At 45.5% G+C, this 16,971-nt stretch overlaps 1 protein-coding gene across 2 annotated transcripts in view; it reads left to right on the forward strand.

Moving 5' to 3' along the window:
* Positions 1-16,971, forward strand: part of LOC124625787 (organic cation transporter protein) — a 471,790-nt gene that overhangs the window by 269,103 nt on the left and 185,716 nt on the right. Inside the window, exon 1 of one of the 2 annotated variants that reach the window (XM_047149233.1) lies at positions 7,495-7,587. The exons of the other annotated variant lie outside the window; for it this stretch is intronic. Within the exon in view, the coding sequence (XP_047005189.1) occupies positions 7,549-7,587 (39 nt within the window). The 5' untranslated portion in view covers positions 7,495-7,548. Of the gene's footprint in view, positions 1-7,494; positions 7,588-16,971 lie in introns of those variants that run through there. 2 annotated transcript variants of the gene reach the window in all.

Here is a 16,971-nt window from a genome sequence, read left to right on the forward strand (position 1 = left end):
AGGAGCCGAAAAAGCGTATGTCGTGCTTGAAATGCACTCACATCAGTCAGTCATAACAGTGCAACGACACTTCAGGACGAAGTTCAACAAAGATCCACCAACTGCTAACTCCATTCGGCGATGGTATGCGCAGTTCAAAGCTTCTGGATGCCTCTGTAAGGGGAAATCAACGGGTCGGCCTGCAGTGAGCGAAGAAACGGTTGAACGCGTGCGGGCAAGTTTCACGAATAGCCCGCGGAAAATTGGCTCATGCCAGAACTGGAGACCGACAGCGCCGACTTCATCTTTCAACAGGATGGTGCTCTACCGCACTTCCATCATGATGTTCGGCATTTCTTAAACAGGAGATTGGAAAACCGATGGATCGGTCGTGGTGGAGATCATGATCAGCAATTCATGTCATGGCCTCCACGCTCTACCGACTTAACCCCATGCGATTTCTTTCTGTGGGGTTATGTGAAAGATTCAGTGTTTAAACCTCCTCCTACCAAGAAACGTGCCAGAACTGCGAGCTCGCATCAACGATGCTTTCGAACTCATTGATGGGGACATGCTGCGCCGAGTGTGGGAGGAACTTGATTATCGGCTTGATGTCTGCCGAATCACTAAAGGGGCACATATCGAACATTCGTGAATGCTTAAAAAAACTTTTTGAGTTTTTGTATGTGTGTGCAAAGCATTGTGAAAATATCTCATAGTAAAGTTATTGTAGAGCTGTGAAATCGCTTCAATCATTTGTAATAACCCTGTATTTAGTGTAGTCGTAGTCTAGCACGAGAGAGAGTCTCCAAACTTTTATGTGGTTCACGAAAAAGAGTTACAAATCGTTCTCTTTTTCGGAACAGACTGCTAGAGGAATCATGTATCTGAATATGTTGCAGATGTGGATTTTCCGTAGTTGGGAGACAACGCAGAAAAATTCATTTTTCAACAGGACGCTGTACTAAAACACTGGCACCGACATAACTGTTTTTGTTAACAATGAGTTAACTCAACCATGGGTCGATCATGTATGGTACGGATCTCGTATGGCACCATCATCCTCCTAGGTCGTCTGATCGCACTGTAAGTTATTTTAATTTTTGACAGGCTCCCTTAAAGACTCAGACTGTGTGGCTCCCCTTCCGACAACTTGGGGTGTACTACAACAGCGCTTAGCAACAGCAGTCGATATTCGCCCAAGTACGGGACGAGTTTGTCTATCGCCTGGATATTGGTCGTGAGTCTTGTGGAGGGCACACTGAATATTTGTGAAAGCTAAATGAAAATTCCGAAAAGTACCGCATTGTTTTATGTGCAGGCGTGTAACAGATATAACCCTCGTAAAATTGGATGGCTCTACTGAAAATAAAAGCTTTCTAGTCCTAGTCGGTAGTTACGTTGCCTAAAGTTTACGCCTTCTTTCATTTAGAAGGTACTCATCTACATCTGTACGGCACAAGTCGCCTTACCATGTGTGGCCGAAGGTACTTTGTCTACCAGTCACTTCCCCCTTTCTCTGTTCAAGACATGAATGATTCGCGGGAAGAACGATGCCGGTAGGCCGCATGTGCTTCGAATCTCGCCAATTTTACCTTCATGGTCTTTCCGCTGCTTAATTGCCACCTTTTCCCTTCCTGTACTGTTTCCCTTCCTGCGCTGTGTTTCCCTTCCTGCGCTGTGTTTCCCTTCCTGCACTGTGTTTCCCTTCCTGCACTGTGTTTCCCTTCCTGCACTGTGTTTCCCTTCCTGCACTGTGTTTCCCTTCCTGCACTGTGTTTCCCTTCCTGTTGCTGTGTTTCCCCTCCTGTTGCTGTGTTTCCCCTCCTGTTGCTGTGTTTCCCCTCCTGTTGCTGTGTTTCCCCTCCTGTTGCTGTTTTTCCCCTCCTGTTGCTGTGTTTCCCCTCCTGTTGCTGTGTTTCCCTTCCTCCTTCATCCGAAATGCCTATCCCTGACTATAGATCCATCATCTATAAGAAGATCCCTTCCTGTACCTCCGACAACCAAGTATTCAGTCTTTGTACAGTTAATTTTCCTTGCTCACTGTTCATATTCTTCTTTAAGTTTTCGTAACATGAAAGACACAGCCTCTTCTTCCTCGGAGAAGTACAAGGAGACGTCAAAAAATTTGTAAAGGAGGATATACGAAACCATATTTGAGGGCATTTCCCTATATGGTGCTGAACTGTGGGAAGTCTACAGGGTCAGTAAGAAGAAATTAAACGATGTGGAAATGCAGTTTTGGAGACAGTTGTGAGTTAACAAGAGGAGACAAAATTACAAACGAAGTGCTGCGTGAACAGATGGGAGTTACAAAAGATACTTTTCACACAATTGAAAATAAACTGCTAACAAGGTATGGACATACTAGAATAATGCTAGAGGAAAGGTATCCTCTAAAACATACGGCACTGGAGACCTCCGCGACACAGAAAAAAAAAAAAAAAAAAGATAGAGACCGCGGCTACATTGGACCGATGGTGTGAGACGTGCGATGCAGGACAGGGCCGTGCGAGAAGACGAATGGCGGGATAGGTAGAGTGTGAGAGACTGCGCACGGTGTAGAAAATTCGCAGAAAGGAGGTTGTCTTTTCGCGAGATATACGTAGGAGGAAGGTAATATACGAGGTATTTGTTGACTGTCCTAGGGAGCTAAGCTCTCGGAACTTCTAACAGTAAACCACACCCTGATGCAGAACGCCTCCCTTGCAACGTCTGCCGCTGTACTTGGCTGAGCATCTTAATGACGCTTTCGCGCGTACTAAATGAATGTGTTACGAAACTCGCTGCTGTTATTTGGATATCCTGTCACTCAGATATGTTTCTGATCCCAGACTGACGAGCAGTATTAGTCTCGGTCGAACGAGGATTTTGTAAGCTACGTCTTTTGTGGATGAACAATATTTCTCGAGGATTTTTTGAATGAATCTATTGGTCATCTCCCTTACCTGCCACTAGATTTATGTGGTCGTTCCACTTGAAATATCTCTGTACTTACACTCCTAGGTATTCCAGGGATGTGACTGTTTGCAGTTACTCTTCTGCAGTCGTGCAACCGTAATGTTTCTGTCTTGGTATTGGCAACGCGTTACATTTGTTTGTTGAGACTCAGCTGCCAAACCTGCACCAGGCGTAGATTCTCTGCAGGACTTTTGCATTTCGCTACAGTTTTCTATTACTGCGACTTCTCTCTCTACGACAGCACCATCTGCGAAAAGCCCCCTGGAACTTTCGACGTTAGGACATTAATACGAGTACAGATGGTTATAATTAAGCTAATGGTATTCAGAGCACTTTAGTGGGGGTCATATACTTCACAGAATGCTCAACCATCGTAGGTATGTTCATTAATCGGTGCGCTAGCGGAGTATACTGAAAACAATGAAAGTTCCTCTTTCTGTCACCAGGTGAAAATATGGCGCTGTTAAGTAGTCATAATGTTCTGGTTGGTGGTGGAAAAGGGGAGGAACAATCAAATACATAGTAACGGTGGCTCTGGAATGATTACTAGGACATGGTTACGAGTTACAACATGGCTTCAGTATGTTCTACTGACTAGGCAGCACGTTGCATCAGTAACACAGCGTGGTCGACAGTTGCTCGCAGCATATCCGGTGTAATCAGTGATACGCCGTCACATGCTATCCTTCAGATCAGGAAGAGTCCAGATACATCTCTGGTAGATACCATCTCCCAGATACCCCAACAGCCAGAAATAACGTGGATGTAGGATGGCCACACATCTCAGCCTAGAGATGATGCGGTCGTTACTGAAGGTTTCTCCAAGCACATCTTTCACCTGGAAAGCGACATGCGCAAAGCTGGAATCACGTGTTGCACAAGGAGGTCCATCTAACAGGCCCACGAAGTGTCATCTCCTCGACGGGAAAGGGACAGAGAATGAAGCAGCTTGTGAAATCCTACCACACAGTCACACAAGATGGTTACACTGGATGCTCCTCCACAACAGGTGGCGGAGTAGAACCCCATATGCGATATTTCGGTGAATTCATGGCACCGTGCAGAGTAAAATGCGCCTAGTCTGTCGAAATGAAACTACCTGACCACAAGTCATCCATTTCGATGCGTGCAAAAAGAAAAAAAAAGCCCAAGTCACAGCATTGTAGCATATCTTAAGACTTCATTCGGTGCACATTCTGAATCTTGTAGCGATAGCAGTGTAAAATACGCCGCAAAATATTTTGAACTCTTGTCTAGGGAAGAGAGTGTCCCCGTGACGTAGCTCGGAAGCTGGCTGCAGAATTTGAGGCATGTTCTGCGCGGTCGGTTACAGCTACTGCCATGGGAATGGTCCGCCTCCCATTGCCTTCTGCACCACTTAATTGTCCTGTTTATTCATATTTCTTGATCGTATTCCTTGGCATATTTTTTAACATGCAGCTTTTTCTGTCTGCGTTATTCTCGCAATGCTGCACTGCTGTTTCTGCCTTCTATATAAAAAAAAAACTCCTCCAGCAGCCAGGATCTTTCTTCTGCTCAGCCCCTGCGTCTCGTACGGGAAACTTCAACCGTCTTAACCCTTAACATTAAGTCACTTCACAATAGAAATCAACACGCGCCGCCAAACGACACACAGCAACGGGCGTTAAAACAGGAAACATTCCACTCTCCGCTTTCACCTGGCGCCACAAAACGGAACTATCATTTATTTCTGCATACTCTGCGAGCACCGCGATGTTTCAGCGCCTTGCGATGTTGTACAGCCCGCACTGCCGCACTCGAAACCCTGTCAGCTTAGATGCAACGACCCTGCATGTTACCGTGGGAGACTCAAGCTGGTGAATGTGACGTTCTTTGGTGAATGTCGGCACACACCAAATACGTCGACAAAAGACCAAATATTTAGTTACATTCTTATCCATTTGGACCATGGCCGGTGTGTGTTGACAAGCACAGATAGGCTTTGGTAGAGGCCGAAACGAGAAGGCGATGTCGACGGAGAGGCGACAGTCTGCCGCCAAATCCTTTGTTCCGACGCGACTGAGGCCACGTCACACCCACTTATTCTACTGTGAGGCCACGTCACACCCACTTGTTCTACTGTGAGGCCACGTCACACCCACTTGTTCTACTGTGAGGCCACGTCACACCCACTTGTTCTACTGTGAGGCCACGTCGCACCCACTTGTTCTACTGTGAGGCCACGTCGCACCCACTTGTTCTACTGTGAGGCCACGTCGCACCCACTTGTTCTACTGTGAGGCCACGTCGCACCCACTTGTTCTACTGTGAGGCCACGTCGCACCCACTTGTTCTACTGTGAGGCCACGTCGCACCCACTTGTTCTACTGTGAGGCCACGTCGCACCCACTTGTTCTACTGTGAGGCCACGTCGCACCCACTTGTTCTACTGTGAGGCCACGTCGCACCCACTTGTTCTACTGTGAGGCCACGTCGCACCCACTTGTTCTACTGTGAGGCCACGTCGCACCCACTTGTTCTACTGTGAGGCCACGTCGCACCCACTTGTTCTACTGTGAGGCCACGTCGCACCCACTTGTTCTACTGTGAGGCCACGTCGCACCCACTTGTTCTACTGTGAGGCCACGTCGCACCCACTTGTTCTACTGTGAGGCCACGTCGCACCCACTTGTTCTACTGTGAGGCCACGTCGCACCCACTTGTTCTACTGTGAGGCCACGTCGCACCCACTTGTTCTACTGTGAGGCCACGTCGCACCCACTTGTTCTACTGTGAGGCCACGTCGCACCCACTTGTTCTACTGTGAGGCCACGTCGCACCCACTTGTTCTACTGTGAGGCCACGTCGCACCCACTTGTTCTACTGTGAGGCCACGTCGCACCCACTTGTTCTACTGTGAGGCCACGTCGCACCCACTTGTTCTACTGTGAGGCCACGTCGCACCCACTTGTTCTACTGTGAGGCCACGTCGCACCCACTTGTTCTACTGTGAGGCCACGTCGCACCCACTTGTTCTACTGTGAGGCCACGTCGCACCCACTTGTTCTACTGTGAGGCCACGTCGCACCCACTTGTTCTACTGTGAGGCCACGTCGCACCCACTTGTTCTACTGTGAGGCCACGTCGCACCCACTTGTTCTACTGTGAGGCCACGTCGCACCCACTTGTTCTACTGTGCAACACTGACGTTTGTCAGTCTTACACAAGGCTTGCTGGTGTGTGCAACATTTTCTATATTTTTGTATCCGATACCCCAATTCAGTGAATATTGCGATGAAAGACTATCTTTTTTTTTTTTTGTAAAAAACCCTTATGTGCATTAATTGCGAGTAAACGAAATGATTATTACTTTTCTCAAGAAAAGGAATGTAAAATATTTTCTGAAGTGATTTCTACTTAAGCCAGGTGCAGCACATATTTGGATTACATACGGTTAAAATCTTTTGGCTTCTTAAAATATTAATGACTAAGAGAAATTAATTGTACCATTAAAACCGGCAGTATTGAATATTAGGCATTATGTTACCAATGATGACTTGTTCAGTATACCATCTGAAATACTCCCAGCCGATGACGGTGTGGGTATGGCGAATACCCGGTGAACGTCATCTGCCAGCGTGTGTAGTGCCAACAGTAAAATTCGGAGACGATGGTGTTACGGTGTGGTCGCGTTTTTCGTGGAGGGGCTTGCACCCCTTGTTGTTTTTGCGTGGCACTATCACAACACAGGCCTACATTGTTTTAAGCGCCTTTCTGGTTCCCACTGTTGAAGAGCAATTCGGGGATGGCGAATGCATCTTTCAACACGATCGAGCACCTGTTCGTAATGCACGGCCTGTGGCGGAGTAGTTAGACGACAATAACACCCCTGTAATGGACTGGCCTGCACATAGTCATGACCTGAATCCTATAGAACAGTTTTGGAACGCCGATTTCGTGCCAGGCCTCACCGACCGACATCGATACCTCTGCTCAGTGCAGCACTCCGTGAAGAATGGGCTGGCATTCCCCAGGAAACTCTCCAGCACCTGACAACGTGTGCGTGCTAGAGTGGAAGCTGTCATCTAGACTCAGGGTGGGTTAACCATATTGAATTCTAGCGTTACCTACGGAGGGCGCCACGCACTAGTAAGTCATTTTCAGCCAGGTGTCCGGATACTTTTGATCACGTAGCGTACATTGATAGCCTATCACGTCTTCCGATTGTTCCACTTTTTTTGTCGGGCAGTGTACGTTTGTCTAATTGTCGAGTGGCCCTCGTATGTCGTGTTCGCAACTCTGGAAGGCCTGCCTCTTCTGCCGGAGAGGCTGCAGATAGTGCCGGCGTGGCGTGTCTCCCTCTGGCGGCCTACCCGGATGTGGACCAACGTCAGACGCCCGGCGCAGGTCGGGGGTCGCTCGCCGGCCGCCAGACCCGGAGTGCGACGCCAGTCCGTAGCGCCACGCGCCGCCAGACGGAAGACACTCCCGCGGTCTCAGCCAATGGCGTGGCGCCCCGCTCCATCCCCTCCACCGCCCCCACACCACGCAGGCTCGTGGCTGCGTAGCGGCTGTCAGTCGCGTTCCGAGCGCCGAAGTGTTCGCCACGCGATCAGCTGCAGCGGCCGCCGAGCCTGCGAACGAACGATGTTTTGGCGTACCTGTCTACGATGGATCAAAGATAAGGCGAGTGTATCCCCTTGTCTGTTGTGCGCATACAGCGTGCGGGGCTCGAACATCGATTGTTCAGAGACGCCGTACGTGTGCCAGTATCTGACGATAACGTAGCCATCAAATCGTGGGGAGTACCGAACAGAGATAAAAAGCACCACAGCTACTGGTGAAAGGGGCTGACTGAGATCTATTGGGGGGAAATGATCTACGTATCTCTTATGGCACAATACTGCAATGAGATTGCTTCGATAATGTAAATTTTGTTTACAATTTTATTACAGGGATTTCTTTCTGCGGCTGCTTTACGAATATTTTTATTTCCTTCCAATATCCGTCAGCGTCGCTATAATAATCATTTCTTTGTGGAGAGTAGTTAGGACCATAACGTCAGTTTTCAAGCGATGGACTTAAGCGTGTCGTACAGTTCCCACCAGTTCACATGTGAGTATCCAAATATTCATTATTCCTCACCATAAATATTTGTTTCTAAGCAAAATTCCTTTTTTAATCTGGAATATCGATGTTTATTATCTGTCACAGAAGGTTTTCCCCTTTTATGTGGTGAAATCCACCTGTGATAATGAATATCGGTATTGAGGCATGTAAAGCGTGTTCGTTTATGGAAAATTTAATTTTCGTGTCTGACAAAAATCGCAGTTGTCAGAGCACGTTAAGTTCACAACTGCAAAGCGAGAAGTGTATGTATATCCTTGTAACATTCAGTTGAGCGCTTCTTGAATAATATAGTGGTAGATGATTACAAATTTTGTTTCTTGTTTTGACAAGTATTTTCCGCTAAAGAAATCACAAACAATGGAAGTATCATCATTAAAGAAAAGTCGAAAGACAAGTTTCGGCTGAAATTTGTCTTAAACGATGTTTTGTTCCTTGGTGTTTACTTTAGTTCGAGAGATCTTCCTTTCATGAAGACTGTTACTGGACACCCATTCGGGATGTCGACAATTCAAATCCCTTAAGGCGACTGTCGAGATGGGTCCTTTGAAGCGGACGTGGCCGCTTTCCGTCATCTTTCCCCAATCCGAGATGAGCTCATTGTCTGTTCATCTCGTCCTCGACGGACGTTAGATCCTAATCTTCCCTCCCTTTTCATGTCTGTTAACAAGCCATATCATCATCTTCCTGCGCTTCTTTTAACGTCTATTTTTCCTTCAACAGTTTCTGTTTATGATGTGTCAATCGCAGTTCGCTTTCCTCTGTCTTGTATACTTAGTGTTGGTTTCTTTACTCTAAAACTTCGTTTTTCGTATGTTTGTGTGGCTTTCTCCTTTCTTCTCGTTGTGGAGAAGAGATTTCAAAGCTTTCCAAGTATTTCTCTTCCTTCCTCATTATTATCCAAGTTTTTTAGAGACGTAGATTACCACACTCCAAATAAAGGATTTTTCAGATATTTTTCTCGATCAATTCCTTGATATCAGCTATCCTCGTATTTTTATGAATGCTTCCTCCTTCCCCCCACTTTTTTTTTTTTATGGAGCTTCGATATGCATCAAGCATGGTTAGTAAGTATGTGAAGGAGTTGACTTGTTCAACTTTTTTAATCCTGCAGTGTTCTATATACTGTGCTGGGTATCGTTGCTGTTTACATTACTGCAGTATGACTACCTGGATAAAACTGTTTCGAATCTAGAAATGTCTCTCTGAATCTTTCCATTCTCTGAAGTTTCCCTTATGGCAAACTTCAGATTGCGAGCCGCAACAACACACATCTACATCAGTGCTCCACAAGCCACCCTGCGGTCTCTGGCGGAGGGTAGTTCTGGTACCAGCATCTGATCCGCCCTTCACTGTTCCATTCGCGAATAGCGTCTGGGAAGAGTTGTTCTCGGTAAACCTCCGTGTCAGTTCTGATTTCTCGGATTTTCTTGTTGTGGTCATTTCGAGAGAAGCATCTGGTAGGAAGTAATATGTTGTCAGACTCCTCTCGGAATTTCGACGGTAAACCTCTCCACGATGCACATCGCCTCTCTTGCAACGTTTGACACCGCAGTGTGTTGAGCAACTGCGTAATGCTCTCGCGCCAACTGAACCATCCCGTGACGAAACGCGCAGCTATTCCGTGGATCTTGTCTATATGTTGTATTTGGGCAACATGGTAAGTCTCCCAGACTGATTAGTAGTAGTACTGGGCACTCGATAGAGTTACATTCCCTTAAGGATCTTTTTGTGACTCTCAGCCTGGCAACTGCTTTTCGCATTGTTTTGTTTTATGTGGCCGTTCTACTTTAGGTCGCTCCGGACAGTTACTCCCACGTATTTTACGGTAGATACTTTTTCCAGGAATTTGTCACCAATACTGTTGTAGTGGATTTCTTTTCCTACGTATGCGCAAAACTATAAATTTCTTTACGTTCAGGGTCAACTGCCAGAGCCTGTACCATTCATCACTTCTCTGTAGGTCATTCTGAAAACGTATACTGTCTTCTGGCTTGCTACTGTCTTACAAACAACCGCGTCATCTGCGAACACAGACGCTTTCTACTAGGTCATTCATATACATTGTAAATAGTAGCGGTCCTACCAGACTTCCTTGGTCTGCTCCCGAAATTATCTTTGGATTTGTCAGCGTTGTTTCGTTAGCGGTGGCGTGTTCAGTTCTGTCTGCAAGGGAGTGCTGAGCGCGGTCGCGAGTCGTGCCCGGTACACAGTAACCGCCTACATTTTTTTCACTAAACGACTGAGCGTAATTGTACCAAATGCTTCCCTGATATCAAGGGACTCACCATCAACTTCGAACTGTCAGCCATTTCCTGACTGAATGTTCTTTTTGTAACAGATTACGTTCCTGTTTGTGTTGGCGTTTGAGTTATCGGCCGTTTTAGCGGCCAACGCGCGGGCTGTCGATCGCTTTTTACTTTTTAATCCGTCCTAGCAATATGGCGGAGGACATTTAATTTTTAGTTCAGGACATCCGTTTCTCTGTGACGTACTTCATAGACCTTTCTCGGCGTCCCTGTTTTTAGCTGTCTTATGTTCCGTCGATTGGGATTGACGTGTAGCCCATTGAACTCCTCTCTTTGCCTTTGTGTTTCGCACTTTTGACGTGAGCACAAGTCAACCTAGTTGTTTTTGCGCCCTAGAACAAAAGCCATCAACTTGGGCCCCGCTGTCTAAACCCGTCTAGATACCATGGACGAACGGAGAGAACTGAGTTTCGAAAGATTAGTTTTCGGAATACATGTTGATTTTTGCAGAGTAGATTTTTTTCTCCAAAACCGTCATAACCCATGAGCATACACCGTGTTCCATAATTCTAAAACAGACTCACGTCAGCGATGTAGACCTATAATTATGTATATCTGCCCTACGACTCTTCCTGAAAACAGGAATGGCCTGCGTTTTTTTTTTCCGAGTCCCTTGTTTCTTTTCGTAGCTATAAGCAGTTTCGTGCCACGATGATCTGAGAGAGCTGTTCCATTCAGTAAAACAGCCACCGGTCGCTTGGCCGGTGTCCATGTGAGAAACTGCCAGTGCGGTGCCGACCTATCCCAAGGCTCTGCGCTAGCTACCGACAAACGGTCTGAATTGTCGGACTTCCTATGCTCCTCTTACAGACGTCAAATCAATCATCATACGTTCAGTTCCCCTCATTTTAGTTAGTGTCGGCAATTGGAAGTAAAATTTTACTTTGCAAAATCTATCCAATCCGGAAGGGGAGCAAATAATGGACCAGTTCATTGTTGATCCCAGATACACTGGAGAAGTAACTCATTTGCGAAAAGTTCTTTTTTCGTTTCGCTGTTGGGAAAAGTGTTACTTCATTAAAAATGTACAGTTATACTTTGTGTGTGTGTCTGTCTGTCTGTCTGTCTGTCTGTCTGTCTGTCTCTCTGTCTTTCTGAGGCGTTACGTCGATCACTTGTTCGTCTTGTTTCTCGGAGTGGTTACCTACAGAACTGGAAAAAAAGATCAGACGCGTGCAAATCTGCCACCAGACGGTCAGTGTAAATGACAGCGATGCTGGCATTGCGTTCTACATTGTCGGCCGACGACAAGTAACAATCACAACAGCCAAATACTGAGGATATCTTCTACCGGAACTAGAACGTGCCCAGGAGGAGACAGAGCATGGTAGCTAGCACCTTCTCCTCCCTCCAACTAAAAAATAAATAAATAAGTAAATAAAAAACTTCGCTAATCGAACTTAAATCCTACCCATGATACAGAGAGGCTTATCAATTCAGTGTCTGCTTGCAGAAAACAGGACATGTAATGGAGATTGAGTAGTTTATCCATAGCAATTCACAGCTGTTCCATTTCCAACGGAAAATTCAACTTCCGTCTATAACCTGAGACAGTTTATATAAAGGGCCATGTAATCTATGGAATATTTTTCTTTTACTTAGTTACTCTCCTCTGTTACTTAAAAGTACTGTATTTATAGCAAAGTTGAAATAGTCAATATTCAGGTTTTATACGAAAATTTTTGATTTTTAACGTGAAACAGAGATGGTGTAATAAAAATACAAAAACATCAGATTTATCATAAATCACAGGAAAATGCAATTTTCTCAAAAAAAAGAAAAATTAAAAGAACTGCAAAACAAAAACGCATAGAACATCGTTTCAGTACCTCGTGGAGCTTATATAAAATCTGTTGTTCAGAAAAAACTTCAGCACTTATCAACAATAACAGGAAGTTTTTGCCTTTATCATGAAGAACATTCTACTGAGTACAAAAACGACAAGGACAACAACAAGAATAAGAATAGATGGATTTTTTGTTTGTGCTTGTAAACTGTACTTTAATTAAAAGTAATTGCTTTGGTTACATAGCAGCATAGAAGTTGCGCCATCAACTAATTTATTACTTATAAAATGCAATTTATATTTTACAAGTATATAGACTACACAATGGACTAAGACTGAACGATGTGCGGTTCTGTGAAGAAACAAACAAAAATAGATAGGAGTCGTCCGCTCCTAATTCCTCTCTCACATATTCATTTATATTTCTTTCCCTACTAATACTACACGTAATCCTCCCATTTACTATGTCATTTGTATATCGCATCAAAACTACAAAACCGAAGTTTTGGTAGAGCGCAAGTCTACTACTACTACTACTACTACTACTACTACTACTAATACTACTAATTCCCTTGCATCCCCTTAACTGTCTTAACTTGCAGTACAGTTTCTTCAGATGTTACAGATAAACTTTCGCTTTCCTTGTTTTATCCCTGCCGACTTCAGAGTTTCAAAGAGTATATTGCAGTCAACATTGTGAAAAGCTTACAAGATAGAATTATACTAATTCCACCAACGTATATTTCGCGTAGGGACCGCGAAGACAGAGAAAGTAGGACTCGCAAGGAAGCATATAGACAGTCGTTTTTCCCTCTGTCTATTTGCAAGTGGAACAGGAAAAGAAATGTCTAGCATTGGTACAAGGTAACCTCCGCCATGCACCATATGGGGGTTGCTGAGGACGTATGTAGATGTAGAAGTAAATAATAAATTTTCAGTACTTCTGTAGTAGTTAGCACAGGTTGCTACAGTCACTAGACAATAAACATGACGAGATGGTAAATAAATCTGTTTCACTACAGAGAAACGCTACAGGACGTTGGACACAAGCAGAAAGAGTGCGACAGAGTTCCTCTGTTGCTAGGGCATCGGCGGCGTTCGCCCGACTTTGTGCTGCATCACTGCTCGCTCGCGTCTTGGACTTTGTTCTTTGATCAGCCCCGTTTTAAGGAACGGCCAAAGTCCTCAAAGCGCACGCAGAAACGGCTGGCGGAGTGTTTGTTGTTCGGGGCCGTCAGCCTGGAGGCACCTGCCGCGGGCGCGTTTTCTGTTTTTCGTGTCGTTTGCCGCCGCCTAGTCGGCAGCTGCGATTACCTCGCATTTAACAATCGCCGTAAGGTGACGAGCACTTGGCAGGAGTCACGTGTACGGTCGCCTCGGGTGAGGAGAAGAAGGTAAGTCGCCGAGGCAGTGCGGCAGGAGCGGGGGAGAGCGCCTAATCTGCGGCTTCACTCAGATACTGGCAGGCCGCACCACGCAGCAATCGCCAGTATAATCTCTGCTAATGCTGGTTTATTGCCTCTATAGCTACCATTAGCTCGAAGCTGGAGCTTCAGATTGGTAGTACGATACTGTTCAGTGTTCCATACCTCAGTCGCTGGGAAAAAAAGAGAAAAAAAAGTCACAGAATCACTTTGTCTGTCTGTCTCAGTCTCTTCAAAATCCATATTCTCAGGAACGGATAGACGTATAAAGTTGAAATTTGTCACATTCTCAGGTTTATGGCCTCATGGCAGTATACTAAACGGTAACTCGTAATTTAATGCAATCAAAAGATACGGCCATTCGTGGCACATATTTTCAAACTCGCAAACTCACTCATTAGAACCTATGCAGTTCTTCTCGTTGACCTAGAATCGTGAAATTTTCCACCAAGTAAGATTTCAAACTACTACCAAACGAAAAACATCGGAAAGTTCTCAGTGTTTAATTATATCACACGAAACAAAATTTCTCCTGTCGTTTGTTATCCGACTTTAAACTTAAAATTAATACGTACTCGAAAGTCTTGGAATCCCTGGGACCCATTTCTTGGCAATATCAATATCGAAACATGCAAAAATTGTCGAGAACCTCGATTCTCAGAATGGATGAACTGCCTGTACACGTAAGCAAATTTGTACGGAACACTCAAAGCGTGTGTCCCCCTCGCACCCGGTAAATTTTTTATTTAACAGGTGACTGTCGCTCAAATTCATAGTTATGGGAACCGTAAATGAAGCTCAACTTTAAGCTACAGTTACAGTACTAACGTAGAAACATCAGTCACTTTCTCGTGTCGTTCTCTTTGTGTTCCAGCCAGCCGTTGTAGTCGAGCGGTTCTAGGCGCCTCAGTCCGGAACCGCGCTGCTGCTACGGTTGCAGGTTCGAGTCCTGCCTCGGGCATGGATGTGTGTGCTGTCCGTAAGTCTGTTAGGTTTTAAGCAGTTCTAAGTCTAGGGGACTGATGACCTCAGATGTTACTCCCATAGTGCTCAGAGCCATTTGAACCATTTTTTTCTTTGTGTTCCAAATCTCACAGTGATAAAACGAGCTATGTTCCTGCAGTAACATACTTCTCCAGCGTAAACTTGTACTAATCTGGTAGTGAAAAAGAAAGACTGCTTAGCGTTGCGAGATTGGTAAAGCCCTTGGTACGTCCCCTCTGCGGACTTCTGGCATTTCTTCGCTACACATAAGTGTACTTTACTAGGCGTGTCAGGAACAGCAGTGATTCACCCTTGTATACTGAAGAGCCAAAGAAACTGGTACACCTGCCCGATATCTTGTAGGGCCCCCAACAGCACGCAAGAGGACTACAAATAACGTCTAAAGCACTTCTGGAGGGAATTGACATCATGACTCCTGCAGGGCTGTCCATAAATCCGTAAGAATACGAGGGGGTGGCGATCTCTTTTGAACGGAATGTTGCAAGGCCTCTCAGTGTAATGGTACTTGAATTACGTAACCATTATGGTACCTCACCTGAACCTCTCGATACCAGTAATATTCTACTGTATTTCTGTTAACTACTTAACATATTTCTGAGACAACATTCAGATTTGATTTCACTTTTGATACATCGATATGTTTATATTGCAATGATATTATTCTTATGTGTATTCTTTCTTTTGTCACTATGATCTTTGACGTACTTGTAACTCTGATTTTTGGGCGCGTAAGCGATAGTTAGTTAGTTGTTAGGTTGTTAGAGAGTCGGGCGTGCTGAAAGTCAAGTGTTGGACGTCATGTTGGAAAGATCCATATTGTAGTTGGCTTATAAAATGTGAGGAAGATGTTTTCAACAAAAGTGTAATCTCCAAGGATGTTTTGTGAAGCGCATCTACAAAACTTTTGAATAGAGCAGAATAAAACCTTGGCCTCTTTGTATCCGAGCTTGGAATCACCACCACCTAGATTTTCGACGCCATGATTTCACAACGAGACCAGCGTGGGAAACACGAAAAGATGAGTGCCTAGTTTTTTCATTATTACATGAAATGACTTTATTAACTGTGCTCTAATGACACCTGCCACATAATGACTGTTGTTGCCCTATAATGCAGTATTTAGCAGCGTTGAGCAACACCACAATCGTCATTAAATGCTGACCTTTATTGTGGTAGGGTTGTTAGACCAGACATGATCAATAATTTTCACGTTTGGAGAGTTCGGTGGCCAGCAGAAGTGTTTAAACTCAGAAGAGGGTTTCTAGAGACACTCCGTAGCAATTCTGGAGGCTGGAAGTGTGGGGTGTCGCATTCTCCTGCTGGAATTGCCCAAGTCCGTCGGAAAGCACAATGGACATAAATGGATGCAGGTGATGAGACAGTATACTTACGTCCGTGTCACCTATCTGAGTCGTACGTAGACACATCAGAGGTCCCATATCACTCAAAGTCCACACGCCTCACACCTTTACAGAGCCTCCACCAGCTTGAACATTCCCCTGGTGACATGCAGGGTGCATGGGTTCATGAGGTCGTCTGCGTAGCCGTACACGTCCATCCACTCGATACAGTTTGAAACGAGACTTGTCCGACCAGTCAGCATGTTTCCAATCATGAACAGTCCAATGTCGGTGTTGACGGGCCCAGGCGAGGCGTAAAGCTTTGTGTCGTGCAGTCATCAAGGATACACGAGTGGGACTTCGGCTCAAAAGCCCATATCGATGTTTCCGTTGAATGGTTCGCACGCTGACACTTGTTGATGGCCCAGCACTGAAATCTGCAGCAGTTAGTGGAAGGGTTGCACTTCTGTCACGTTGAACGATTCTCTTCAGTCGTCGTTGGTCCCGTTCTTGCAGGATCTTTTTCCGGTCGCACCGATGTCGCAGATCTGATGTTTTACCGGATTCCTGATATTCACGGTACAGTCGTGAAGTGGTCGTACGGGAAAATCCTCTCTTCGTCGCTATCACTGAGACGTTGTGTCCCATCGCTCGTGCGCCGACTGTAACACCACGTTCAACCTCGCTTACATCTTGATAACTTGCCACTGTAGCAGCAGTAACAGATCTGACAACTGCGCCAGGCACTTTTCTTACATAGGTCGCAGCGCCGTATTCTGCCTGTTTGCACATCCCTGTATTTCATACGCCGTGACTATACCAGTTTCTTTGGCGCTTCAGTGTATTTCTCTAACGCCAGAATCGGCTCGTCCAGTCATTTAGAAAGAACGCCAACCCGACTTGGCATTTCCTACTCGACGAATATTGGCAGACATGAAACTCATGTTAATTGGAGAAAAAACTGAATCACTAGGGGTCGACCCACGAATGTTTGACTTGTCTGACCTGCAACGACCCTGTGAGCAGTCGAGACTCATCAGTGTAGTGTGTCTCGCTGCACGATATTGTCTGAGGGATGC

Source organism: Schistocerca americana, chromosome 8, assembly GCF_021461395.2.
Source record: "Schistocerca americana isolate TAMUIC-IGC-003095 chromosome 8, iqSchAmer2.1, whole genome shotgun sequence".
Taxonomy (NCBI): domain Eukaryota; kingdom Metazoa; phylum Arthropoda; class Insecta; order Orthoptera; family Acrididae; genus Schistocerca; species Schistocerca americana.